General features: G+C 40.0%; 1 protein-coding gene and 1 long non-coding RNA gene across 5 annotated transcripts in view; one reads left to right on the plus strand and one right to left on the minus strand.

Moving 5' to 3' along the window:
- The window catches only part of LOC129398025 (uncharacterized), a 33,864-nt gene extending 16,195 nt beyond the window's left edge, over window positions 1-17,669 (plus strand). Inside the window, exons 4-5 of one of the 4 annotated variants that reach the window (XR_008625739.2) lie at window positions 13,122-13,280; window positions 15,305-17,669. This is a non-coding gene — a long non-coding RNA (uncharacterized LOC129398025). Of the gene's footprint in view, window positions 1-13,121; window positions 13,281-14,733 lie in introns of all 4 variants that reach the window. The other 3 variants (XR_010112497.1, XR_008625740.2, XR_010112498.1) reach the window with 3 other exon arrangements.
- Window positions 4,856-26,602, minus strand: POPDC3 (popeye domain containing 3). The gene is made up of 4 exons (XM_034962625.3): window positions 26,391-26,602; window positions 8,008-8,743; window positions 6,285-6,393; window positions 4,856-5,327 (listed from the first exon to the last, which is right to left on the minus strand). Exons 2-4 carry the CDS (start codon window positions 8,490-8,492, stop codon window positions 5,046-5,048), a joined length of 876 nt encoding a protein of 291 aa, XP_034818516.1. The 5' UTR covers window positions 8,493-8,743; window positions 26,391-26,602; the 3' UTR covers window positions 4,856-5,045.
- Window positions 26,603-27,388: the final 786 nt, after the last annotated feature.

Consider the following 27,388-nt stretch of genomic DNA (forward strand, 5'->3'; position numbering starts at 1 on the left):
GACATTGTTTTGTAATTATATAATTTGTGAGATAAATTTACATTTAATAAGAGTAGTAATCTCAATTCTGATGGCCTGAGACACTTGATATTATATCAAGTGGAGCTAAAATTCTATGAAATTATGTAAAAACAAATATTTTAGAATCTTATAAATAAAATAAAATTACTCTTATTAAGATCACCAAAGCTTGAATTGGAATAAAAGAAAAAAGGGGACAATTACAGTTCAAGACACAAATTATCAGTTCTTAGGGAGAAAAGTGTTTTAAAGTTCCCTGCCAATCTTTAATAGCTAGTAGGTTTTAAAACTAGTCAAATTTAGCATAGCAATAAAACTTGAAGTTATGTTCAAATCATGCTGATATTATATGCAAATGTACAATTCAGCATTACAGTCATGGTAATACTTATGATGAGATGACTAAGAGTTAAAGTAACCAGTGTTTCAGTCTTGCTGCATCTTTTCACAGCTGTGAGAGTTCCAGTCTTGAAATAATACACAGTTCTATCAAATTAAACCTGCATTTTATTATAATAGGTCTATATCATACTAATGCTTATTTGTATTTTTGATATGTATGTGTTAAATTTTAGTAGAATGAAGAAAAACAGTGGAATTAATTGGGCCCATTGATCTCTTTAACTTGTATAAAAACTGTCTTTTACTAACAAGTAATACTAAATTGGCACATCATTTCTGAAGTTTAATTTCTCTAACAATGTGCAGTATAGGAGGAACATGGAACCCGATTAGAAAGTGCCATCCAATGCTGCATGTATATTTATGGCTTTTGTCAAACCAAGCATCTCACATACATAAAATTGTAAACGTATTGCTTTTACAATAATATGTACTGTCTGCCTAGTTTGTTTTTCTTATGGCTCTTGTCAGCTGAGGAAATTTCACTTTGTAACTGCCCTGTTAATTCTGCCTTTCTGGGTCTGAGCAGTGTAACAATGTGGCATCCAGAGCTTATCCAGATGAGCAGAGAGCAAATGAATTTCCTTCTGCTCCCCTGTTGAAGAGGAGAGAAAAATTCTTCAAGCTGTAAGTGCTCAGAGAGCATCATACTATTCTTTACAGTAGACTAATCTCAAGACCATGAGTTCCTAGGGGCTGCAGAGTCCAAGGCAAATCCCACTGATCCTTTCTCATATTTGCACAAGGGTCAAATCAAGTTCAGAGGAATAGCCCCATGGGGATGGGAAGCCTCCAGATATGCAGGTAAAGGAAAGGCCATGCAAGAGAAGCCTGCAGCCTCCAGGGACTTGCTTTGGCGACTGGGGTGTGGGGTGTTTACGGCCTCATTTTGTGCCAAAGCCACTCTCTTTTCCCGGACTCACTACTTCTCAGAGTCCCTCCTGACCATGAAAATTAGGACAGAAAATCACAAGGCAGTCACCCCAATTTCTTAAAGTCTAGGAACAACTCAGCTAGGGCCAGCTTCCTGGGCATGCGACCTGTGCAGTCACAAAGGGCTCCAGGCTTACAAGAGCCCCACACTTGGCATAATGCTCTGCCATCTCCATCTTGAAATTCTTAAGACTCTTTGAACAAAGAGTCCATTTATTTATGAATATCCAGATCTTGTATACAAAGCCATAAAGCATTTTTAGCACAAGAACACAAGCTGTTGCTCATCTTAGTGCACTCTTATCAATGACAAGAGAACCAAAGGATGGAAATAATTAGGCTAAGACTAAAATGAGCCCAATTTTTAATAAAAATTAAATTTTAGGGGCACTATGATACAGAGGTCAGAGGTATTTTTCTAGGATATGTGTCATTTCTGCTTTCCATCTGGTTTGATTATTTTGAGATAGTATGTGGTTTGCTAGACATTTCAAACCAGACATACAATACAGCTACCTAAAAGTCACTGTAGGTTTTTGATTTTTTTTTTTTAATAAAGTGAGAAAACCTGAGTGCAAACCTAGGTATTGGATAATAGCATATCTGTTAACACCAAGGAACAGTGCCAGCCCTATACAGAAGTGAAGACTGTGAAGTTTCAAAGCATCCCTTTACCTCCTCTTTCAGTACCCCTTTCTCCTTATAGTAAAAATAGATTTCTGGGAAACTTACATATAAAATCTTGTCCCCTCTGCCACTGAGTTGAGCCAAAAGTCTACATCCCATTTCTATGTGGCTTTGTTCTCTGCTGACTTTAATGGTTAGAAAGCTATCTGATAATTAATCCCTGTAAAATTATTACCTGGTAGTACTAACTTAAGATGTGACTTCTACCTGGGATGCTCTGCATTTTAATACTTTATAAATATCTCAAAGTCTTAAAGATTCAAGAAATGAATTTCTCCCAGAGCCATTGTAAAGCCCACTGACAAGCCAGTGGGTGCTTCCTGAAGGCCTTTGATTGCATCTGGCAGACAGCTGCCTTTGTGTCTGCTTGGAAGAGCTGCCCATGATGGCCATGTGTGGCCAAGAAATAGAAGAAACCATTCCAGTGATTCCTTTAGTTCATGCTAAACTTGAATAGCTCAGTAGTTCATCCAGACTAATGATTTACATCTTGTCACATTGTCCCACTTATGGTAGATGCTAACATACAGGAAAAGCAACGTCCTTTACATAACCCCAGTACTTCCTCTCCCGTTCTCCTTGCTGACTTTGCTTCCTAGGTCACTGAGAAAATGAAAATCACTGGAGAACTTTCACAATCTCTCACCACATCTCCCACTTGCCAGCAACTACTCTCACAGATACTCTTCTCTTTTCATTCATGAAGAATTGTCCATATTTCTCTTTAAGGCCACTGGATCCCATCACCTGCTCAAGGTCATCACTCCCGCAGTTCACTCCTCACTTACGGATTATTTCCATCTGCATGCAAATGCACCATCTTATCTGAAAATCAATAACAACCCCCTCCCTTGACCCCACTTTCTGCCCAGGCTACTGATCATTTCTATTTCAGTTCACATCAAAACTCCTTGAAAAACTTACCTACCCTTACTGTTCCAACTTCTTGCCTCTCATTCTCCTTCAACCTGCTTCAGTCGAGTTTTTGTTCCTGCTCACTCCACCAAAACTGCTCTTGTTAAGTTCCCCAGTGACTTCCATGTTGCTTAACCCGATGGTTCATTCTCAGGCCTCTCAGCCACATCTGAGACAGTTCATCACTCCCTTCTCCCAGAAATTCTCTTTGCTTGGCTTCCAGGATCCCAGGCTCTCCTGATTTTCTTTCTACTTCATTGGCTGCTCTTCCTCAGATCCTTTGCTGATTCTTCCCCCATCGCTTTGTCCCCTTAACAATGGAGTGCTCCAAGGTAAGCCTCAGACCATTTTTCTTCTGAATCTACACTCACTCTTTTGGCCATCTCATGGAGACTCGTGGCTTTAAATACCATGTATATGCTAAATACTCCCAAAGCTGTCTCTACAGCCCAGACTTTTCTTTGAAACTCCAGGCTCATATCTCCAGCTATCTACTCTACTTCAGCGTCTAGCAGGCATCTCACTCTTAATCCTCATTTTACTTTCCAAGTCCACTCTTTTCTCTCTTCCCCCTAGTCTATTCTCAGCAGGCTAGCCAGAGTGATCCTATTAAACCATGGGGCAGATCATATCACTCTTCTACTTCAGACCCTACAATGGCTTCTGGTCACTCTTAGAAAAAAATCAAAGTCCTTACCATGACTTATTTAGGCCTTACCCAGTCTGCCCACGGTTACTTTCTGTTCATTCTGTGCCAGCCAAACTAGCCTTCCAGCTGCTCCTGCAACAGGCCAGTCATGTTCATGCCTAAGGGCCTGCTCAGTTGCTGTCCCCTTTGCCCAAATTGCTCTTCCCCCAGATATCTGCATGGATTCTTCCATTGCCTCTTTCAGGTCTTCATTCAGACATTCCTTTTTGTGGATACTTTCCTTGACCACCCTATTAAAATTGCAATGCCCTTTCTTACCCACCTTCTCTAATTTATCACTCCCCTTGGTAAGTGATAAATTACCAAGTGGTAAGTGATAAATTAGAAGGTAAATATCACCTTCTAAATATTTACTGATTTACTTTATTATGTCTCCCGCATCCCCAGAATGTAAGCTTTATGAGGGGTGGGATCTCCATCTGTTACCTGATGTATCCCCATGCCCATGTCAGCCATAGAAGGTGCTCAATACACACTTGTTAAATATTTGATAATGTATCTCTGTATCAAAGAACATAGTCTGCATGTGATCTTCAGAAAACCAGTTTTCCAAAGGAAGGGATCAGATCTCCAACTAGGGTTCTTTCTTAAGCTCTTCACAAAGCTGAAGCACTTGCTGTGAGGCAGACCCTTGTGTTTGTGTGGTGGGCTGAGCATTCCCTGTGAACCCTCGCTGCCCATTCACACCACTGAAAGCTCTTTCTGCTGAACACGTGAAACTGAAACACCGTGCAACATTTTTACTATTGGTTCAGGAGTACTCTTTTGACTTAGTAATGATCAGGCAGCTTTGTTTTCCAGGAAAGGCTTCTTTTTAAATGTTATTTTATTTGTAGCAATAAAATAGGCTTCAAGATTCACATATTATTATCTCTTGCATTTATTCTACTTTTTAGTCACATCAAGTAACTGCACATTTAAAATAAATAATTGCTTTCACTGGAGGTTGTAGCAAAAAAGTGAATTCCGGAAATGCCTATGTGGACAGTAGCAACCCACCCTCAGGCTGAGAATACTTGCTGGCTGTTTCTTGAGAAGCAACTCCTGAGTCTATAGGGCAAGACAATGCATTTGAGTAAATGTGAGAAAAGAATTGAGAAAGTGGAATTTCATTCTCCCAGTTTTGATGCAGAAAAGGGCAAACTGCCCATAGTTATCCACCCCCTCCCCAATTATAACAATGAGAAATACAAGAAAAATTTGTAAAGTTTATTCACAATGCAGTTGTTGAAAGGAATAAAACAGTTGGCAATGGCATCTCGCTTCTGAATTTGATTTATAAAAACATTAGGGAGCTCTTTTTTTGTATTTTGCTATTTCACTGGGGAATGATGAAGAGAGAGTCTTTTTTTATACTTATAAATTTCAGACTTTGATGTCATTTATCACAGTATCGTCTGGAATTCTGAAAATGTTGTGTCAGGGGTGATCTGCGTATTTCTGGAGTTGACATTTGATAGAAGTTGGGTAGCCGAATATCATAGTGATATCTTTTTCCTATATATACCCTGTCATTCAAGGCATAGAGTTTATCTGCAATGTCACTGCCAATTAGCACTGAAAAAAGGCGGGAGATGTAACGATGCTGAGCAAAGAGCAGATATAATTTCTTTCTCCTCCAAGACACATATCGACAATCAGTTTCTGCAGTGAGGGTTACCTAAAAAACACAAGACCACACATAAACAGATGTGGAAGCAAGAAAACTTCTGCCACATTTTTAGTACCCCAATTGTTAAATTAATTTCACGTGCTGCCTTTTTTTAGGTTGAAAAAGCCCACTGACCTACAATATATTGCAAAAATAGAAACTACAAAATTCATTACTACATACATAATTTATAATGTGAATAATCACAATGTTCTAGCCATCTTCAATCTGTCTGTTTTTCTAAGTTCCAGTATCTACATTTCTTTTATTGAAGGGAGAACTACTTGATCTTAAAAAAAAAAAAGTTGGCTGATGTTACAGAAATATTTCCAAGTCACTTCTGAAGACTGTGGACATTTAACCCTAATGCAGTTTCTGCAGTAGAAAACAGAATTTATATACCTAATTTGCATACATATTTGAGTTTGTTGCATACACACATATATTTGTTAGAAAACTGTGTAACAAAATAAATGAAACCTGCTGAAATGATTATCTTTCAAAACTGCCAGACGTGGCAGCAGAGTAATGACAGTAAGTTTAGCATTCTGTTGCTGGAAAACAACTGAAATCCAATGGCATTTTAAATTTTAAAAATCATTTATTTTTTAGTAAGTGCAGTTTTTTGTTCTTGATGTTTTCTAGACGTTGCATTAGCAGTGTTTGGTCAAATCTCAATTATATTTTAATTCCTAAATACGCAGTTATGCAAAGTAAAGCTTAAAGTATTAATCACAGCCTCCTTCCTGTCATATGTAGCACCTGTTCTTCTCATCGCTGGACCTATAAAGTGGCATTAATCATCAAGAGTCCAGCAGAATTGGGAAAGTCATGTATGCTGCAAAGTACATTCCAAAGTCTTAAAATATTCTTGTCTTATCCACTGTTGTTTATTTGTTTACTTATTTTTAAACAAACATCTGTTTGAAAGAGGGAGTGCTAACTGTGTGTTCTGGTATCCCTTACCTGAAAAATGCCTTCCTCTGTGGGTCTCAGTGAATCCCACTCAGGAGAATCCAGGAACTGAAGGGGGAAAATGTAATGCAGAAATTCACCATCAACTGTCACTCTGATCCTATCAAAACACAAGAACAACATTTATAAGGGAAGGAGAAAGAGAGCACATAATTGGGGAGGGGTGGGGGGTAGAGGAAGTGTATTTCAGATCCCTGATGACTCTTGCCCTTTATGATTTTGAAAGGCAAAATATTAAATTCATACATTATAATAAGTGACATAATGTCCTGTAAGATTCATGTTATCATGTTCCTTATACAGTCAGGATTCTGGAATATTGAGTGAAATTCATCAGAAAATTCATCAAGTTGTACATTTATGATATATGTCCATTTATGTGTGCATATTATACTTCAATAAAACATTTTAATGGACTTTGTCAGATTTTAAATTAAGTAGGGAAACATTTAAGAACATAGAGGAGTTCTGCAAATACCTCTGTAAACCAAATTTTTATTTTTTATTTATTTTTTGACAGAGTCTCACTCTGTTGCCCAGCGTGGAGTGCAGTGGCACAATCTGGGCTCCCTGCAACCTCCTCCTCCCAGGTTCAAGCGATTCTTGTGCCTCAGCCTCCTGAGTAGCTGGGATTACAAGCGTGCACTACGATGTCCAGCTAAGTTTTTTGTATTTTTAGTAGAGACAGGGTTTCAACATGTTGGCCAGGCTGGTCTCGAACTCCTGACCTCAAGTGATCCACTAGCCTCGGCCTCTCAAAGTGCTGGGATTACAGGCGTGAGCCACCGCGCCTGGCCTGTAAGCCACATTTTTAACTTTTTGAAAACCATGAGTAATCCCATTATTGTTTCCTCTCCCAAACTTTGTTTTCAAAGTTTATTTTATTTTATTTTTGAGATAGAGTCTCGTTCTGTTGCTTAGGCTGGAGTGTAGTGGCGCGATCTCAGCTCACTGCAACCTCCGCCTCCCACGCTCAAGCAGTTCTCCTGCCTCAGCCTCCCGAGTAGCTGGGACTACAGGCATGTGCCACCATGCCTGGATAATTTTGTTTTTGTATTTTTTCAGTAGAGATGGGAGTTTCACAGTGTTGGCCAGGCTGGTCTTGAACTGCTGACCTCAGGTGATTATCCTGCCTCGGCCTCCAAAAGTGCTGGGATTACAGGTGTTTTTGGGATTACAGGTGTTAGCCACCGCACCTGGCCTGTTTTCAAAGTTTAGATTTCTATGTATGTTCCTGAAGTGTCTCCCCAGCCTGCTTCTCATGGGCAATTGCTAGAATTTACTGAAGAAAAAAAGATAATAATAAAATTTAAATGTTTTCTGTTACTTAAAAGAAAGCCCTATCAAAGAGTCTTTAAAATATTTTGCACGCCAATATAAGTATTCTATTAATTCAAGCTGACATCATCCTCTTCTCGACTTTCAGTAATTAGGAAACAAATATCATATCACATAAACAAATTCATACTTTAAGATTATGTAATTTGATTTCTAAGATGAAATATTAAGGCTCTTGATTATTTTCTGCTTCAAGTAAATAATGCCATATACTCTAAATGGCTATGTCTGTGACTCAAGTATCAAAGACTTCCTCAAGCCTCAGGGTGCTAAATGCCACCCAGGACTATGTGATACTGAGATGGAAAAATATAGTGGAAAGAAACACAAACAACTAATACTTGAGGAAAGACATGCAAGCACCAAAGGTACAAACCTTCCTGAAACAAGCAAGGAGAGTTTATCAATGGAAGTTTTCCCCTGCATGGCATAACAGTGTTCCTTTTCCAAAGTAACCACTTCAGAGCTCAAAGCAATCGTTCTGAAGACAGGCAAAGAGATCCCCAGGGGCTGGAAAAGGGAGCTGTACAACACTTGGAATTCTCGGGCAAAGGTTATGCTGCGAACTTGATATGCAATATGAACAAATTGCATGAAGCAGATGACAAACAGTACAAAATTCCAGGAAAATATGTCAGCTGCACAGACATCTACCCAAGCCCAGACAGCAGAACAGAGAAAACCCAACCCCAGCAAACTGAAGACATAAAGGAGCCCGAAGAATCCACTCCCACCCATGAAACCTACTACAAATAAAATACTGGCAAGATGATAAATGGCTCCTTCGGCCTCTTGCTTCCAGGTTGTGCAGACTGGGTGTTCATCTATTAGGTTCTTCCATAAACTTGAATTTCTTTCCATGGCTGTATTACTGCCTGCTTCACTTTTCAGTTGACTTTAGATGACACTGAAACAGGTAACTAAGTCCTTTGGTTCTCCATCATGAGAGTTTTGTGCAGTCTTCACAAAACCAGAGAAAACGGACACTGGAGTTGATGCTGATTAAAGGCTTCGTGTGTACGGATCTTGAAAAACTAAGAATCCCATGCTCGCTTCTTTAAGTTCATCTGGGCTCCTGATTTGGATCCAGTCTGCAAATATTTTGGTATTTCCTATGCAAGAGAAAAAAAGATAAAGGATCTAATTAAACAAAAAGGAGAATTGTGGGGTATATTTAATGATCAGCAGCATTACTTAGCAAGCTGACCTCCCATTTTCTATGAAGTTAGAGTATTTTAAGCACAAATGCTGTTGGGTGTTAAATTTCTATGGTATAAAAAGTATATTAAAATTAGCTACATATTTTTCAAGGTAGCTAAGTGCTCTATATTAATCTCGTCTCTATGGGAGTGATTCAGTGTACCTCAGAATCACTCGGGACAGTGACTAAAAATGCGGGCCGGGCGAGGTGGCGTGTGCCTGGAATCCCAGCCCTTTGGGAGGCTGAGGTGGGTGGATCACTTGAGGCCAGAAGTTCGAGACCAGCCTGGCCAACATGGCGAAACCCTGTCTCTACTAAAAATAGAAAAATTACCCAGGCGTGGTGGCGTGCGCCTGGGATCCCAGCTACTCAGGATGCTGAGACGCAAGAATCACTTGAACTTGGGAGACAGGCTTCAGTGAGCCGAGATCATCTTACCACTGCACTTCAGCCTAGGCGAAAAGAGTAAGACTCTGTATTAATATATATATATTTGCAGATTCATGGACTGCTTCCAGATACATGAACCAGAATCATTGCGGGTGGGGCCCAGATGTTTGTATTTTAAGCTCCCCATGTGATTCTGATGTGTTAATCCATGGTCCTCCATGGCCCACCCTTTGAGGGACACTGTCTGATAATAGATTATTCACTCTTTACACATTAATTTGAGGCTTAGAGAGGTCAGGTAATTTATCCCAGGCCACACAGTGGTCACTGGCAGAGCAGAACTTTGGTGCTCATGCCCATATGCTGGGTCCAATCGTGTGGCCTCTCATGAAAGATTTTTAAATTTGGCATGATAAGGAACCCTACTATATCAATAAACATAAGAAACATAATTAGAAGTCACATTCTAAGAGCATTAATTGACTATGGAAATCTTTAATAAATTAGATTGAAATTATTTGAGAAACAAATATACTACTTTGTTGTATTAGTGGTTATTTCAGGTTAAAGCTTGCATCATATGATGAAATAAATATTAATATTCCTGTTACTTACATATTTATTTACCAGATGGTCAAAAATATTACCAACTCTGTTCCTCTGCACATATATTCTCTACCCTTTCAGCCATATGGTGGAAATGCTAATATGTAATCTGAGTCAGGAGAGCATTAGCCATGATGACAGAGCTACAGGATATATGTATCATTTGCCACCCAGTTTCCTAACAATAAATGATTTCAGTGTAAAGCATTCATGACATTGATTTTTTAAAACCATGGTAACATTCAAAAGCCTTGAACTTGTGTGCTATATTTAGTGTTTTATTTTTGAAATAGATTATTTCCAGCACACCTGTTAATAAACTATCAGATATCACAGATCTTGCCCCATAGGAGAAAAAATACAGAGGTGAAAATGACTTAGCTGGAGTAAAAAATGGAACAGTGTAATCACCAACAGAAGTAGAAATGGAAATAAAGGAGCTGTTGTTGAAGTTCCTGATTTTTCATCTTGGATAGTGATTCTTTTCTCAGTAAGTAATGACTTCAAGAACACTGCCAGGTGAATCATTTAAAAAAAAAGAAAAAAAAAGCTTAGACTTACAACTTATAGTCATATTGTTGTTTTTGCTTGTTTTCAAATACATTTCAAACATGCTGCATATCCCTAATTATTCTCGCCATCAATCAATCTACGAGATGATGGTGATGAAATTGAAGACAGGCCAGCATCCTGAACATGTTCAATTTCTCCTCTTTTAAACAAAGCACAAAATTCTATTCTACTGGGTATTACAACAAAGAAAAATTATTGTTCAAATACAATGAGTAGTGAGAACTGCAAAATACCAGGCTGCAAATGTCAGTCTCCCTGCTGTTTCAAAACTAGGATATTTTAAATCAATCAATTCTTCAGGATACCAAACACACCCACGAAAGCCAGTATTAAAAAGATTTGCTAGTGGAGCTCTGAACTTTGGTTTGAACTTCCTTAAAAATTTATAATCCTCAGCGAAATGTTAAAATGATGCTAATAGAGAAAGGCCATGTAAAACGTTCGTGGCAATTCAGAAGGGAACTTCTGGGAATCCTGTCTCCTTAAAAATCTTGATTTGTAGGATATATTGGGGTTTCTGCATTCCAGGGTCATGACCCATTATGATTATAAGGGGAACTGTGCTTCCGTCTTTACTAATCTACTTCGTTTCATTCAGCTGTTACCAAACCATCTTTTTATCCTTGATACTGTACTGCTCAATGCAGCGTGCTGACTTGCCCTGATTAAATTACTCCACACCCAGCCCTTCTTCACTTGTGTTTTTATTTGGTCACCAAAACAGATATGCTTTATTAGAAGTGGAAGAACTGACAGGGGCAGGTGATGAGCAGGGGTGTCCTTCTGACATGTGCCAGCAGCACTATATGAATGTCCAACATGATTCATCAACCAGCTGTCTGCCTTAAAGGCCTGTAAGCCTGAGGTCATGTTTTGCGTAAATAAATGCTGACATGCCAAAGTGGCACAATGGATTTCTTTCCTAAGCACTAGAGTTGATCTTCACTGCAAAGTAAGTTAGCACACTGAGCTACAAATGATGAAGACAAACTTAAGTGCAAATAAACACAGTTGTTCCAAGCTCATCTGGGTTTTTTTCTCTTTAAATTGTTAAGATTACGAGTTATAAAGGAATAGGAAATGTAAATGAAGATACAAGGATGCTCAATGAAATGCAAAGTAAACCTGCTGGCAAATTAGCTAGAAACTGCATTTATTGCAACAGAACTTCTGCATTTATTATCTCATTGCCACGAGGGAGGCAGAATCTAAATCATCATGTCCAGCTTACAAATGAGAAAAGAAGGGCACAGATTGGTTGAGTCTCTGGCTTCAGGTAAAACAGGTGGTGGCATGGAGCTCCAATTCCCGTCCGCCCCTCTTTAGACCCTCTCCAACATTCAGTGCCAGCTCTCAAGACTGTGAATCAAATATTAATGTTTTGGGGAACCCAAGTGGGATATTCTTCCAGGGCTGCTTTGCCAAGAAAATAAAAATCCTAACCATGGATATTTCAGACTTACCCTATAAGTTCTTGTACTGTTCAGTCTGTAACTCTTAGAATACTGCTGGAGACACACAGAGCCGCTCATGAATAATTTGCTGTATTATTCAATATTGACTGGTTTCCTCTCCTAGACTGAAATTCTAAGGGGCAGCAGGGGCAAAGACAAATGCTTTTGTATTTCTGAGCCCTAGCACTCAATAAGTTTGGCTTAATACATTGGTACAGAAGTGCAAGCACTCTGCCTTCTCCCTTCTCACTCTCTATCCAATGTAACAGATATTGTAACATCTTCTGTCATCTATGGGCACAGAATTGGGGGGCTCCAAATGTCCAAGATGTTTAAGTGCAAAAACACAGAGGAGCTGGGGCATCACTTTTTCAAAATGCCTGGCACAACCCCAAATGCATAAGGGAATCCTTTTGTCTGTTCACAACCTTGAACTCCTTAAGAACAGTTTGTTGCTTTGATTAAAAACAACAACTTGGGTAGTCAGTGGTATTGAGTGAGTTTTGGTTGCTAAGCAACCCACAAACTGAAAATTCCATCAATATTCTACTCATTAATTGGGATCAGCTCTCAACTTTGGCATGTGTTCCCTAAGCTAAATTATCATTTTCTTAGTTTTTTCGACTTGTCCTTGAGGTGGTACATTTACCCAGCAACTATGTGCCAGGCATATTTTTAAAATTATCTCATTTAACAACCCCAGGAGGAAAGTACTATTATCTCCATTTTACAGATAAGAAAATTTAAATTCAGCAAAAAACTAAGTTGTTCAATGTCACATTGCTTATAATGGAACTAAGATTCCACCCAAGAGAAGGGTTCTAGTCTTAGCTGTATCCCTAGATAGCTATGTGATTTTCATCTCCTTAGACTGGTTTCCTCATTGGTAAAATGAAAGAATTGGACAACATCATAAGAGCTCTAAAATGACATGACTCCGTATGATGTGGAGTAGAAGATGATTCCAAACATGGGTCAAAATATAGAGCCGAGTGGCAGAACTGAATTAAGACTGCAGGTCTTAACACCAGGTGTTTGACTGGGGCCCAGCTCCAGAGACTGTTATTTAACTGGCCTGTTTTGTCGCCGGGGCACTGAATTTTTTTCACAAACTTCCCAGGGATTTTGATGTTCAACCAGGGTTAAGAAGTGTTGAACAAATCTAAGAGATAGGAAGGAGGTGACAGGTGGGGGTGGGGGAGGGAAAAGAGACACCAGAACATTCCACAGAATAAAGGATCTGGATTTTAATCCTTGTTTTTAAAGAGCTGGAAAGGTACATTTCCTCTTCGTGTGTTCTCACTTCCATCCTTTACCTCGGTGAAAAGACGTTTTCCTTCCGTACACTCATCAGTCCAAGAGGGATGAAGCTTGTGGAAATTTTGCAGCAGCCTTCCCTGACCATGGTGGCCTGAAGTGCACCTTGTAAGCTGAGTTTTTAATGGCCTTTATTATCTGTCTACATAGCCTCCATCATAGATTGTGTCATACTGACCATTATGTATATTTTTCCTTTTTAAAGCATCACAATTTTTTAATTTTTTCAGTTGGGTTACATATTCAAGCATTTAAAAAAATGAACATAGATGGTTGTGTGTGTGTGTGTGTGTGTGTAGAATAACAGCTTTATTGATAGAGCATTGTGTGTGTGTATATATATATTTATATAAATATATTTGAAATTTTCCTCTGTCTAGCACAAAGTGGTCTCTAGTAAACATTCACTAATAAAGACAAGAGTGCACAGGTAGAAAAACAGTGTTTGAAATAAGCTTGGGATAAGGCTTAATAAATCAGAAAGCTCCTGAATCAACAGTTTAGATGTTGAATTAAAAAAAAAAAGGGAAGCATGTATTAGACTATGAGGAAGAGGTGAAAGGATCTATTGAAACAGAGGAACGAAGAAGGGTTGAAGACATTTTGGGGTTATACAAGATCTTGAAGTTAGGGAAAAAGTCAGAGGAAAAAGGAACTCAGTTTTAGCCATGTTTAATCTGATGCTCTGAGTCTAGCAGAATTTACAGCAGAGGATAAGGGGTAGGATAAAGGGAGAGAGATTTAGCAGTTACTATCACACAGGTCAATGCTAAATAAAAACTAGGGTTGTTAAGATTATTGAAAAAGAGCATAGGGAGAAATGAAAGTGTTCACAATAGATTGTGAAGACTGTACAAAAGTAAAGAATAGGCTGGGCATGGTGGCTCACGCCTGTAATCCCACCACTTTGGGAGGCTGAGGAGGATGGATCACTTGAGGCCAGGAGTTCAAGACCAGCCTGGCCAACATGGTGAGACCCCGTCTCTACTAAAAATACAAAAATTAGCCAGATGTGATGCTGGGTGCCTATAATCCCAGCTACTCGGGAGGCTGAGGCAGGAGAATTGCTTGAACCTGGGAGGCGGAGGCTGCAATAAGCTGAGATCGTGCCCCTGTACTCCAGCCTGGGCAACAGAGCGAGACTCAGCCTCAAAAAAAAAAAAAAAAAAAAAAGTAAAGAATATGTCATTAATGTTTATATTGATTACATATTGAAATGACAGTGTTTTAGAAATAGTGGGTTAAGTAAAACCTATTATTAAAGCTGCCTTCACTTGTTCTTACTTTAAAAAAATGTATGTGGCTTGCATTATATTTCTATTGGACAGTGCTGGTCTAGAGTCTCTCAAGTAACAGAGAGAAGAAAGGAAAAGACTTGGCATGATGCTATGCAAACATTGCATATGTATAATGCATAAGTGTATAAATGTGGAAGAATTATCCAAGATTCAGAACAGAGTGTTGATGGAAATGTAAATGGTATTGGTTACAACATTCATATGCTGCCATCAGTCAGATGTTACCCAAAGCATAGATGTCACCATCTGGTTTCTGCCTACAGGGATGGCCAACCCCACTACAGCACTTGGCTCCTTTATCCTACCAAGGGAAGTATCACCTTTTTCCTTTTGCCTGAGGACAGTTCCCCTTTCCCAAACAATTATATTACATGGTTTAATTTTATCATTTCATCTTCTGATATGGATTCCAGAGTATTCACACCAGCCTTTGCTTTCACACAATACTTGGAGACTCTTCATGTACCACTAATCTCTTAGGCTGGAGCATGCTTTTGATCCCCCTTATCAATGAGATCTTGGAGTCTCCTTGAGACTTGAAGAAATCAGAGAACATGCCGACAGGCTACACCGGACTTTTTTCTGTTCTCATGTCTCAGCTAACATCACATTTATCTCTACCCATGATTGATCTCTCATTTTATCACATACAGTGGTAGGCAGAATTCTAAGATGCTCTCAACATTCCTGACCTCCTGGTATACATGCCCTGTATCATTCCCTCTCCTTGAGTGTGGGCAGAACCTGTGAATGGAATGGGATAGATGCTCCCTTGATTAGGTAACATTATATGGCAAATGGTGGTGGAATAGTCACTCTTATGATTATGTTAAGTTATACAGGACTCCATCATAGGACTGGAGAGAGATTGGATGTCAGAGTGATTGATGTGCTCCTACTGGAAGAAGGCAAACATCCATATGTGAACTGCCTGTGGGGTTTCCAAGGAAAGGAACGGCAGGCAGCCTCTATGAGCTTGAAGAAGATAACTGGGACTTTAGTCCTATAACCTCAAGGAACAGTATTCTGTGAACCATCTGAGAAGCTTGGAAGAGGACCCCAAACTCCAAATAAGAAGGTCAGTGTGTCTGACACCTTGACTGCAGGCTTGGGAGGTCCTGGGCAGAAGATCCAGTTCAACAGTGCCTGGACTCCTGACCCACAAAAACTGATAACAAATATTTATTGTTTTAAGATGCTAAGTTTGTAGTCATTTTTTATACAGCAACAGAAAACTAAACACACACATAAACAGTTATAAGTACTCACTGTATATGAGGCTTTTCATTAATAATCTATATTTTATAATAGAATTAGAATATAGATCTGTGAAGCTGAAGACACTCAATCCTTGCTAGATTTAAATCAGGAAAATCAGCTGAGAATCATTCCTTGATAGAACCTGGAAAACAAGACCCTATGAGAGACCCTGGGAATTACATTAAATTCACTGTGGTTCCCAGTGTCACTGAAGAGGTTTTCCTTTCATAGTCAGGTAGTCACCATACTGTTAAGCATTTGAACACATGGGCAACTTCCAGAATAGTTATGACATTGATATACCAATCTCCAAAATTCCTGGAATACCATGTTTTCATGGTTGACTTTCAAATCAGTCAGTTCTTTGTAACACTGAGCCATAAAGATAGGGCAAATACTTAATGTTTTACATATATTCAGAGATTGACCCTCAAAATACAGCCCAGAGAAACTCAAAAGAATTAACTCTATTTCTTCAAATTGTGTGACGCCACCAAGGCCAGATGACTTCAGCATTGGGAAGGCAATATCCAGCTGTCATCTTCTTGATCCTCATATGCTACTACTAGCATCTAGCATTTACTGAGCAGATAGTTTTATTGTCCAGTTTTTAAAGATAAGAAAATTGAGGTATTAGGAAAGTTAAGTTGGTTGCCTAGGGAAACACGAAGATAGAGCCCAGATTCACTCCCAGGCAGGCAGATGCCAGTGTCTGCTCTCTTTACCACCAAAATATCCTGCTACATGTACAATTTCAATAAATATCTGGACTTACTGGAACAAAACAAATCAACAACATTCTTATTTTCTTTCTTCAGTTTAGATTAAATAATTTAAATGTCTTCTTAAGAAGCTACAGTTTTTTGAGGCACAGAGGGATAGGAGGGTAGGTCCTACCAGTTGAGTCCCTCAGCCCTATAGTTGTGAAAATCCTTAATTTTAAGAAGCAGCAGTAAAGTCTCTACTTCTCAAGCTTGCCATTAGACTGTTTTAAATAATTGACAGGCTCTGCTCAAGTTCTTCTGACTTCTCCATATCCTGGAAATGGTTAAAGGCATAAGCAGGAAGCCATTCCCTTTTGATGAGCTGCTATGACATCATGCAGTAAGTTTACTGAAGAGAGATTCCTGATGAAAGATGCAAGAGAAACTAGATACATTAAGCAGTCGTTTCTTGATATGAATCAATGGTAGACACCTTTGCTTTCCTTTACTCTAAGTGACCTATATGCAGAAAATGAACTCACTTTTCCTATGTTTAGATCAAGTTTTCAAGTTACTTCCTGGCAAACAGCCCTAACAAGATCATGTATGATAGCTAATTGGCCATAATCTCTGCCTTTTCTTTTTTTCTGGCTAAATAACCAGGTGGACCACACATTTGGGTCAGGGGAGTCACATTAGGACTCTTTTAGTAGAGAGAATACCAGATGTAGATATCACGCTTATTGTCTCAACAACATGACACTTAATAGCACTTCTACGCCACTTTAATCAACTAGAGTCAATTCCACTGTAACACAACAACATATGTGATCCTAAACAGTCACTGCACTATACTAAACTGCAATAGCAACCACAGGGCTCACAAGAAAATGGGGTTAGTGATATAACACTTAAAATCTTCATCAGTGGCACATTCTTTAAAAGATAGGAATTTAATAAAAACAGTAGCACAGTTACATCTATCTATCTTAAATGGTTAAAAATACACAAATATGGCACTTGATCTTAAAAAAAGGCCAAAAACTTGCTAGGGAGGTGGTATGGGAATGGTTGCCATTTGTGAGTTATGGTGAAGTGGTGGAAGAAGGAATAAAAACTGTGCTCTTTCTCAGCCCTTAAATCCTAGAATGAGCATGTTTTTATATAGGAAAGTTCACAAGTGTGAAAGGATAGCGAAGTGTAAATTTTCAAAATAATACATGGCAAACCAAGATAGCTGGTAGATGTTTGAGAGGTATGTGTTTGCATTTTGCATTTTGCATTTTGTGTATCCCTACATGGCTTAGGTCAGCTAGTTGCAATTTAATGAATTCACCCATTGTTTTTTCTGGGTAAAACATGCATAAGCAAACATGAAAGTTGTATTATGCCCAAATCGTTCCCTAACATGTCAATTTTTTGGAATAATGCTTACTTTCAAAACATGCATTATAACATAATTAACTGTATCATTAGCTTTCAAATGGCCTTAAAAATATTGTGAATTAATATATGCAATAATTCAGGGCCAGGTACAGTGGCTCATGCCTATAATCCCAGCACTTTGGGAGGCCGAGGTGGGAGGATTGCTTGATCACAGGAGTTTAAGACCAGCCTGAGCAACAAAGTGAGACCCCAGCTCTACAAAAAAATTAAAAGAATTTGTTGGGCATGGTGGCATGCACCTGTATTCCCAGCTACCCAGGAGGCTGAGGCAGGAGAACCACTTGAGCCCAGGAGGTCAAGGTTGCAGAGAGCTGTGATCACGCCACTGCACTCCAGCCTGAGCGACAGAGAAAGACTCTGTCTCAAATAATAATAATAATAATTATTATTATTCATTAAAAACCTGTCCTCGTGGAGCCTGCATTTTAGTGAAATTCCAATGTTAACACTATTTAAGTCCAGTTTTCAAAACTGTGATCTATTTTAAATATTACTAACTAAAAATACACCTTATCTACAAATAAACTACCTAACACTTATTTCGTTTATTTTATTATATTAGAGATGGAGTCTCCTTGTGTTTCCCAGCCTGGTCTTAAACTCCCAGACTCAAGTAATCCTCCCATCTTGGCCTCCCAAAGTGCTGGGATTACAGGCGTGAGCCACTGTGCCCAGCCATTAAAACTCATTTAAAGTCAGTTGTTGCAAAGCCAAAATTGACAAATGGGATCTAATTAAACTAAAGAGCTTCTGCACAGCAAAACAAACTACCATCAGAGTGAACAGGCAACCTACAAAATGGGAGAAAATTTTTGCAATCTACTCATCTGACAAAGGGCTAATATCCAGAATCTACAATGAACTCAAACAAATTTACAAGAAAAAAACAACCTCATCAACAAGTGGGCGAAGGAGATGAACAGACACTTCTCAAAAGAAGACATTTATGCAGCCAAAAAACACATGAAAAAATGCTCATCATCACTGGCCATCACATAAATGCAAATCAAAACCACAATGAGATACCATCTCACACCAGTTAGAATGGCAATCATTAAAAAGTCAGGAAACAACAGGTCCAGTGGAGAGGATGTGAAGAAATAGGAACACTTTTACACTGTTGGTGGGACTGTAAACTAGTTCAACCATTGTGGAAGTCAGTGTGGCGATTCCTCAGGGATCTAGAACTAGAAATACCATTTGACCTAGCCATCCCATTACTGGGTATATACCCAAAGGATTATAAATCATGCTGCTATAAAGACACATGCACACGTATGTTTATTGTGTCACTATTCACAATAGCAAAGACTTGGAACCAACCCAAATGTCCAACAATGAGAGACTGGATTAAGAAAATGTAGCACATATACACCATGGAATACTATGCAGCCATAAAAAAGGATGAGTTCATGTCCTTTGTAGGGACATGGATGAAGCTGGAAACCATCATTCTCAGCAAACTATTGCAAGGACAAAAAACCAAACACTGCATGTTCTCACTCATAGATGGGAATTGAACAATGAGAACACATGGACACAGGAAGGGGAACATCACACACCGGGGCCTGTTGTGGGGTGGGGGGAGCGGGGAGGGATAGCATTAGGAGATATACGTAATGCTAAATGACGAGTCAATGGGTGCAGCACACCAACATGGCACATGTATAACAAACCTGCACGTTGTGCACATGTACCCTAAAACTTAAAGTATAATAAAAAATAAAGTCAGTTGTTGCATACTAAATTTTAAAGAAATGCTACATTTTAAAACAGTCTAAAGTCTTAATGAGATTAGAATCATTATCTTAAATTTCCTTTCATATCTGACCAAGTATTGATCAAGGATGCTCCACTAGTTGGTGGGTTTCCATGCATTACCAAGATTTAATATAAACTTGAAAATGAACTCAAACAACAGAAAATAAGCTGAGATTCCACAAAATAAATTCCAAACAGAATGTTTTAAAGTGCTTCTGTTTATCTCTTTTTCTCATGGAGGTTAAATTTTCTTTATAACATAGAGGAAAAGGTACTAGCTATCCTTCATGCATTGTAACTTCCAGAACAATTATAATGTAACTTGTGTTTGGAACTTGAATTCTAACACCACCCCTCCTGCATCTCGAATGGAGGAGTAAGTAATAATAACCAGCATCTGTTGAGTAGCAACCCTGTGTCAGAACCTGTGTGAACTACTACATGTATATTATTTCATAGCTCCAAAAATACTGGGGGCAGGAGGAAGGGGTAGTTACTTTCCTATTTTTCAAGCAAGAAAACCTCTTTAAGAAAGACTTGGCCGAGTTAGAATCCAAATATCCTCATACCTAACCTGCTTCTGTTTATACCATGCTACACTTTCATTTATAAATCAGTTACATTTTAATCATTTTGACAAGTAGAGTGAATGAAGAAAACAGAGGAGAAATTAAAACAAGATAACAATCATGGAGAACAAAGATGAGACAGTGTGAGAATAATTGGTGTCTTTGAAGTAGAGAATTACAAAATTGGAAAGAAAAAGCATTCATAATGGGAAAAAAAAACCCTGAAATTAAGAACAACAGATTATTCCAATAGAAAGAACAGAAATAGAAGGAATGCACCAGGTTCCATGAAAAATTGATACAGAACTTAACAATGATATAGCCTGAATTACTACACTTCAGGAATATAAAGGATACTTTAGGACTCCGGGCAGAAAAAGCAAATCAATTGCAAGGAAGAAATTTTTTCTTAGATGGAGTTTTGCTCTTGTTGCCCAGGCTGGAGTGCAATGGCACAATCTTGGCTCACTGCAACCTCCGCCTCCCGGGTTCAAGCGATTATCCTGCCTCACCCTCGCAAGTAACTGGGATTAAAGGCGCTACCACATCCGGCTAATTTTTTGTATTTTTAGTAGAGATGGGGTTTTACAATGTTGGCCAGGCTGGTCTTGAACTCCTGACTTCAAGTGATCCGCCCGCCTTGACCTTCCAAAGTGCTAGAATTACAGGTGTGAGCCACTGCGCCCAGCTAGAAATTTTGAAACCAAACTTAGACTTCTCTACAGCTACATTAGATGCTAGCAGTGAATGGAGCGAAGGCAATATAATCCGGAGGTAAGGAAACTGGCTCAAAAATGGTACAGCCAGCCAAATGGTCATTCAAGTACAGATGCTCCCCAATGTACAATGAACTCATGGTAAGCTGAAAATATCATAAGTTGAAAACACACGTTTGACTTACAGCTTCTCAATTTATGACGATGATGTGTTTACTTGGGTGTAACCACACCGAAAGTTGAGCATACTGACTGTGTATTGTCTCTGCACCATTATAAAGTTGAAAAATGGTTAAGTCAAACCATTGTGAGTCAGGGACTGTCTGGAAAGAAACATGGGCATTTCAAACATAAAAAGACACAGGAAATGAGCCCTTCTTGGAAACAAACAGACACACTGACAAAATCTAGCCAATCAAAGGATGAATCAAAAGTTGATACTTGAGATGCCATGGTAAAAGAACCAGTGATTCATCGTGATTTCATTTAGTTATAAAACTAAGACTAAATTATATCTGAAATGGCCAGGTGTGGTGTCTCACACCTGTAATCCCAGCACTTTGGGAGGCCGAGGCTGGTGGATCACGAGGTCAGGAATTCGAGACCGGCCTGAGCAACATGGTGAAACCCCATCTCTACTAAAAATACAAAAATGAGCCGGGCGTGGTGGCACACGCCTGTAATCCCAGCTACTCAGGAGGCTGAGGCAGGAGAATCACTTGAACCCGGGAGGCTGAGGTTGCAGTAAGCCAACAATGCTCCACTGCACTCTAGCATGGGCAACAGAGCAAGACTCCATCAAAAAAAAAAAAAATTGTATCTGAAATGAAGTTTACAAAACACAATGCAAATGTTATAGATCCTCACAATATAAACATATTTTTTAAATTGGGGCTGGGTATAGTGGCTCATGCCTGTCATCCCAGCACTTTGGGAGGCTGAGGTGGGAGGATGCCTTGAGCCTAGGAGTTTGAGATCAGCCTGGGTAACACAGTGAGACCCTAACTCTACAAAAAAAAAAAAAAAAAAAGCTGGGTGCCATGGTGCATGCCTGTAGTCCCAGCTACATGGGAGGCTGAGGTGGGAGGACTGCTTGAGCCTGGGAGGCTGAGGTTGCAGTGAGCTGTGATCATGCCACTACAGTCCAGCCTGGGTGGCACAGTGCAACCCTGTCTCCAAAATTAAAAAAATAAAAAATAGGCCAGGCGCAGTGGCTCATGCCTGTAATCCCAGCACTTTGGGAGGAGAGGTGAGAGGATCACCTGAGGTCAGGAGTTTGACACTAGCCTGGGCAACATGGTAAAAGCCCATCTCTACTGAAAATACAAAAATTAGCCGGGCATGGTGGTGCATGCCTGTAATCCCAGCTACTCGGGAGGCTGAGGCAGGGATATTGCTTGAATCCAGGAGGCGGAGGTTGCAGTGAGCTAAGATCGCACCACTGCACTCCAGCCTGGGATGACAGAGTGAGACTCTGTCTCAATAAATAAATAAATAAATAAATAAATAAACAAAGAATAAAAACTGGGATATGAGTAGAAGTGAAACTATAGGTAATGTAAGAGTGCCCAGTGCTCCATCCTTTATAACAGGGAGCCTCTGACTGTCTAAATTAATGTATGTTTAAAAAATCTTGATCTCAAGATGTATTCAGAATCTTTTCTCTTAGTTTGGAAGACTTGTTTATCTCTAAGAATGAAGAAATACTGATGTCAAGTTCAGCAATTCCTTCACTTTCACTACAGTTTCTTCTGTTAAAATATAATTTTTTTATTTTAAAAAGCATATATAGTATCATCCTGTTAAAAGAAAAACTTTAGATAAATTCAATTTAACAGTTTACCTGAGCAACAAACAACTCACGAATCAGGCAGCACTCACAACCAGAAGAGGTTCACAGAGCTCTATCCAGCAGCATGAGCTGCAGTTTTTATACACTGATGACAGAAGTAAAAAACCAAAATCACTCGATTGGCTACAGCTCTGCATCTGCTTTATTTGGGCATAGTGTGATGAGCTGGCCGCCTGTGATTGGCTGAAACCTGGCTATTACAAAAAATACACTGTTGAGTTAGTTTTCTGTTTGTTTATGTACAAAGTCAGTTTTTCACACGGACTCAAAGTAGGGAGAAAGACTCAGGCTAATGGCCTCCTGCTTATTTAACAATTCTATTTTTTATAAAAGCATTTCTTTTTAATCTTTTGACATATCGTTTTTTTTTTTAAGACAGAGTCTTGCTCTGTCACCCAGGCTGGAGTGCAGTGGCGCGATCTCAGCTCACTGCAAGCTCCGCCTCCCAGGTCCAAACAATTCTCCTGCCTCAGCCTCCCAAGTAGCTGGGACTGCAGGCGCACGCAACCACGCCTGGCTAATTTTTGTATTTTTAGTAGAGACACGGGGTTTCACCACGTTGGCCAGGCTGGTCTCAAACTCCTGACCTCAGGTGATCCGCCTGCCTCAGCCTCCCAAAGTGCTGGGATTACAGGCATGAGCCACCAAGCCCGACCAACATATCCTATTTGTGTAAAAATAGAAAGACATACGCAATGATTTTCACTTCATGTTAAAGATGAATATGTCTTGATAGTGGGATAGAAACTATTTTTACCTTTTTAAAAATAGCTGCATTATTTGTATTCTTATAATGATTTTGGGAAATAATGTGATTTTATATCAATGTAAAAAAATTTTAAATATAAACATTTAAAAAAATCCATGAACCCAACAACCAGAATTAACAACCATCACACTGTCATATTTTCTTTAGATTGTTTCATAATAAAAAATATTCACACAAAAAATTGAAGACTGCCATGGATTGTTCTCCAGGACCAGTCGCTGCCCATCCACTCCCTATATAGTACATAATTTATATTTCTCTATATTTAAGTATTCACTAATTAAAAAATACAATGTAAAATGAAACAGACAATGTAAAATGAAATCCTGGACTAGAAATAACTCAAAAGTGTGGAGTTTTTTTTTCAGATTCACACTTAAATTTTTTTTCTGATAATTTTGAACACATACAAAAATAGAGAAAATAGTATACAACAAATTCCCATATACCTGTTATCCAGATTCAACAATTATCAAAATTTTGCCACATAGAATTTTGAAATTAAAAGCAAAAGCTGTTATCTACAGTTCAGCTGCAATTTGTTCAGCTAGGAAACAAACACTTCCAAAGAAGACAGGAAGAACCAAGATCAGCTGTGTTCTTTCTCTGTGCAGGTACTAATTCCTACAAACACAGATCCATTTAGGAGTCACAGCAACTCTGAAACCTACATACTATTGTCAGCATTGTTCAGAGTGGAAGATGAAGCTCAGAGGGATGGAGATTCTTCTATAAGCTTAGCCAGTTGCATGTCCTTCCAATACTACCCCACAACACCTTCCTTCATGATCCCATCCTAGCCAATTTCAGTTTGCCAGAGTCACTGGAGGTTATTATTCTGTTGAAGAACACAAAGTAAGAAAGTCTCGCTAAAAGTCTGTGTGAATCAATCCCTGGATTCTCTGGGTTGGAGGAGGACCCTGCATTTTTATAGGTAATTTCAGTCAGGAACTTTCGGTTATTTATTTAATTTAGAAAACACCTGATGTAATTTTCCTTGTAAGACTTTTTCTTATAACTACTTAGATAAAAGGGAGAAACATTTTCTCTCTTCCTTTAAAACAATCGAATCGGTGATTCGATATACTCTTCTATTAATTGGAGGGACATTCTCTCGAGGGAGCTCATAATCCCAACTGACCAATGACCATAATTACAAAATGTGATCTCAACTGCAGTTTACAGACTTTCAGATCTATCATGGATATTTCCAAAGCAGTTTTGAAATTTCTTGCCTGCCATGTTGCTTATGTGTTATGCTCACATACTGTAGCAAATGCTTCATAACATTCTTAATTCTTCCTGGAGACTGTTTCAAAATAAGCAGGCATCAGTGCTCTAGTGTGTCAACCGTATTAGTCAGTCTTGTGGTGAAAAGTATGGGACTTTTGTTTCCCATGACACATTTTTATTTAATAGCATAGAATGTAACCATTTAGAGGCAGAAGATGCACCATGATTCAGCTATTCTGAGGGACTGATATGATTAAAGAAACTCAACTATCAAATATTTCCCATTTAAATGTATAAAATTTTGAGGACAGAGAATATCTTAGATTTCAATTAATATTTGTATCCCAAACTCCTGAAGACACACACACACACACACACACACACACACACACACACACAGATTTTTCAGGACAGAACCTCAGAGATATCTGGAATCTGGGATCAGCCAGAGCTCTTCATTTTGCAAATATGGAAACTGAGATCCAATTTTTTGTTTATATTTTCTGTCTCATGTAGTTCTTGTTTGGTTTTCTATTGTCACAAAGAACAATGCCAAGTTATTGTACTCACAAGAGGATATTTTCATGCAACAGTCCGTAGAATTAAAAACAAGAAGGAAAAAAAATAGCCACTAAACTTAGTATGAACAGGCAACAATAATTTTTTAAGGCTGCTATAAAACTCAACTGCAGTTTGTAGGCTTGCAAATTCAAAATATCTAACTACCGGAATTAGAGTGAAAAGTCAGGAAGCAACGAAGTTTAGTAAATCAAATTGCGTCCAAAAGTGGGCTTCTAATTCTACTTTTCCATTTATTATTTACAAACAGAATTTTTCACTTTCTGCAAATGTCTTCTGGCTAAATTTTTGGCACTGCCCCTCTTACTGTATTTTGGTTGTGCCTTTCATCTTTGCCTAAAATACAGAACCTCAAAACTATACCACTGTAACCGACATGGTGATAAGACAATTTAGTGGTTGGCAAATTTCTTTTTTGGCAGGGGGATCCCCAAATGGAGAAAACAGGTCAGCGCGACCTTTGATGAGGCAGCTTTTTTGTACCCCCAACTCTGTGAGAACAGTGTGAGAGCACTGACACCAGTCAGGCCCTTTGCTTACAGACCGGGGGCGGGGGTGGGGGGGAAGGAAACTCCCGGCGGTGGCATGACTTCCCCAGGACTGACAAGGGCCCCTAGGAACGGCTTTTCTCCCTTGCAAAACTGGCCTGTTTATTTCGGCTCCAGGGTGCCTGGGGCCAGAGTAGGACCTGCAGGAGAAGATCTGGGAGGAATATTCGCCCAGAAGCCTCTAGGGCATACGACTCGCGTTCTTCAGGGGTCGGCGCGGATAGGAACCGCAGCAAAGGATCCCCTAGACCTCCGAGCTGTGAGCGGCGACACAGCCGGGACCCCAGACCCCGGACCCCAGGGCGCGGAGTTGACCGGAGCCGGGAAGGGAGCGGCGCGGGGCAGCGAGACGCAAGCGCTCGCAGGGGTCGGCGGCCCAGCAGAAGCCGCGCCCGCTAAGTTGCCCGAAGCGGCCGCGAGGTGCGAGGGTGCGGACAGCACCGGAAGGCGGCGGACGCAGCGCCCCCGGGCTCACCTTCTTACCTTTCCTTCCCAGCCCTGCCAGGAGCTCCAGCCCGGCGCCCGCAGAAGTTTCCCGGCGGAGCGCGCTGGACCCGGGTGGCCCGCGCGGAAGCCCTCAGCGTCCGCCTCGTGAGTGCCTCGTCGCCCACCCCGCGGCGCCGGGCGCAGCGTGACCGCAGCGGGCTCCGGAGCGGCGCGGCGGCGCGGGCGGGGGCCGGGCACGGGCGCGCGCCCCGGGGCGCAGCCGGGTGGGCGGGCGCGGCGGCTGCGTCTGGGCCGGGGCAGGCGGTTCGGCCACCGGGGTGCGGGGCTGCGGAGAATCCTAGCGGCCGCTACGGACCGAAGTTTCCAAAGATGCGGTTCCCCGAGTGTACACCGCTCCCGGTTGTAACATACACCTAGTATTCACAGTCACACTAGGCAGGAGCGATGGGCTGGCTGCTGAACCAAGGCAACTGCACGCCTGCTCTCTCACCCCCGCTCCACACACACCGTAAACAAAATGAAGAGGTAAATCACCATAGTGGGGACGGGAATATTTGGGTGTATTGGACAGAGAGAGAGAGAGAGAGGTAAATATAGTATTTTTTTTTTTAGAGATGGTGTCTCGCTCTGTCACCCAGGCTGGAGTGCAGTGGTGATCACGGCTCACTGCAATCTCGACCTCCTGGGCCCAGACATCCTCCTGACTCAGCCTCCTAAAGCTTAGGATTGCAGGTGTGAGCCACCGCACCCAACCAATAAATACGGACTGTTGCATGAAAGATAAAATATCTATATTCAAATCAATGAACATCTCCAAAAGCAAATGAGTAAAGGGCATAGACAATCATAAAAGGAAAAAATTTAAAAACACAAATGACAAAAAGCTCATATCAGTAATAACCAAATGCATACAATTTTAAAGCAATGATCAGGTGCATTTTTTCTTCCTTTGCAATTAGCAAAGTTTTGTTTTGTTTTTGTGATGAAACAAATGTGAGGGTTGGTGACGACCAGTAAAACACTCCACTAATTTA

Source organism: Pan paniscus, chromosome 5 (genome assembly GCF_029289425.2).
Source record: "Pan paniscus chromosome 5, NHGRI_mPanPan1-v2.0_pri, whole genome shotgun sequence".
In the NCBI taxonomy this organism is placed as follows: Eukaryota; Metazoa; Chordata; class Mammalia; order Primates; family Hominidae; genus Pan; species Pan paniscus.

Bases quoted from the DNA above. Each gene is read 5' to 3' on its own strand.
- POPDC3 (XM_034962625.3), bottom strand. From the start codon at position 8,492: ATGGAAAGAAATTCAAGTTTATGGAAGAACCTAATAGATGAACACCCA. The intron at 6,394-8,007 runs GTTTGTACCTTT...GTGTTTTGATAG, and splicing joins TCCTTGCTTGTTTCAGGAAG to GATCAGAGTGACAGTTGATG. The intron at 5,328-6,284 runs GTAAGGGATACC...TGTGTTTTTTAG, and splicing joins CAGAGGAAGGCATTTTTCAG to GTAACCCTCACTGCAGAAAC.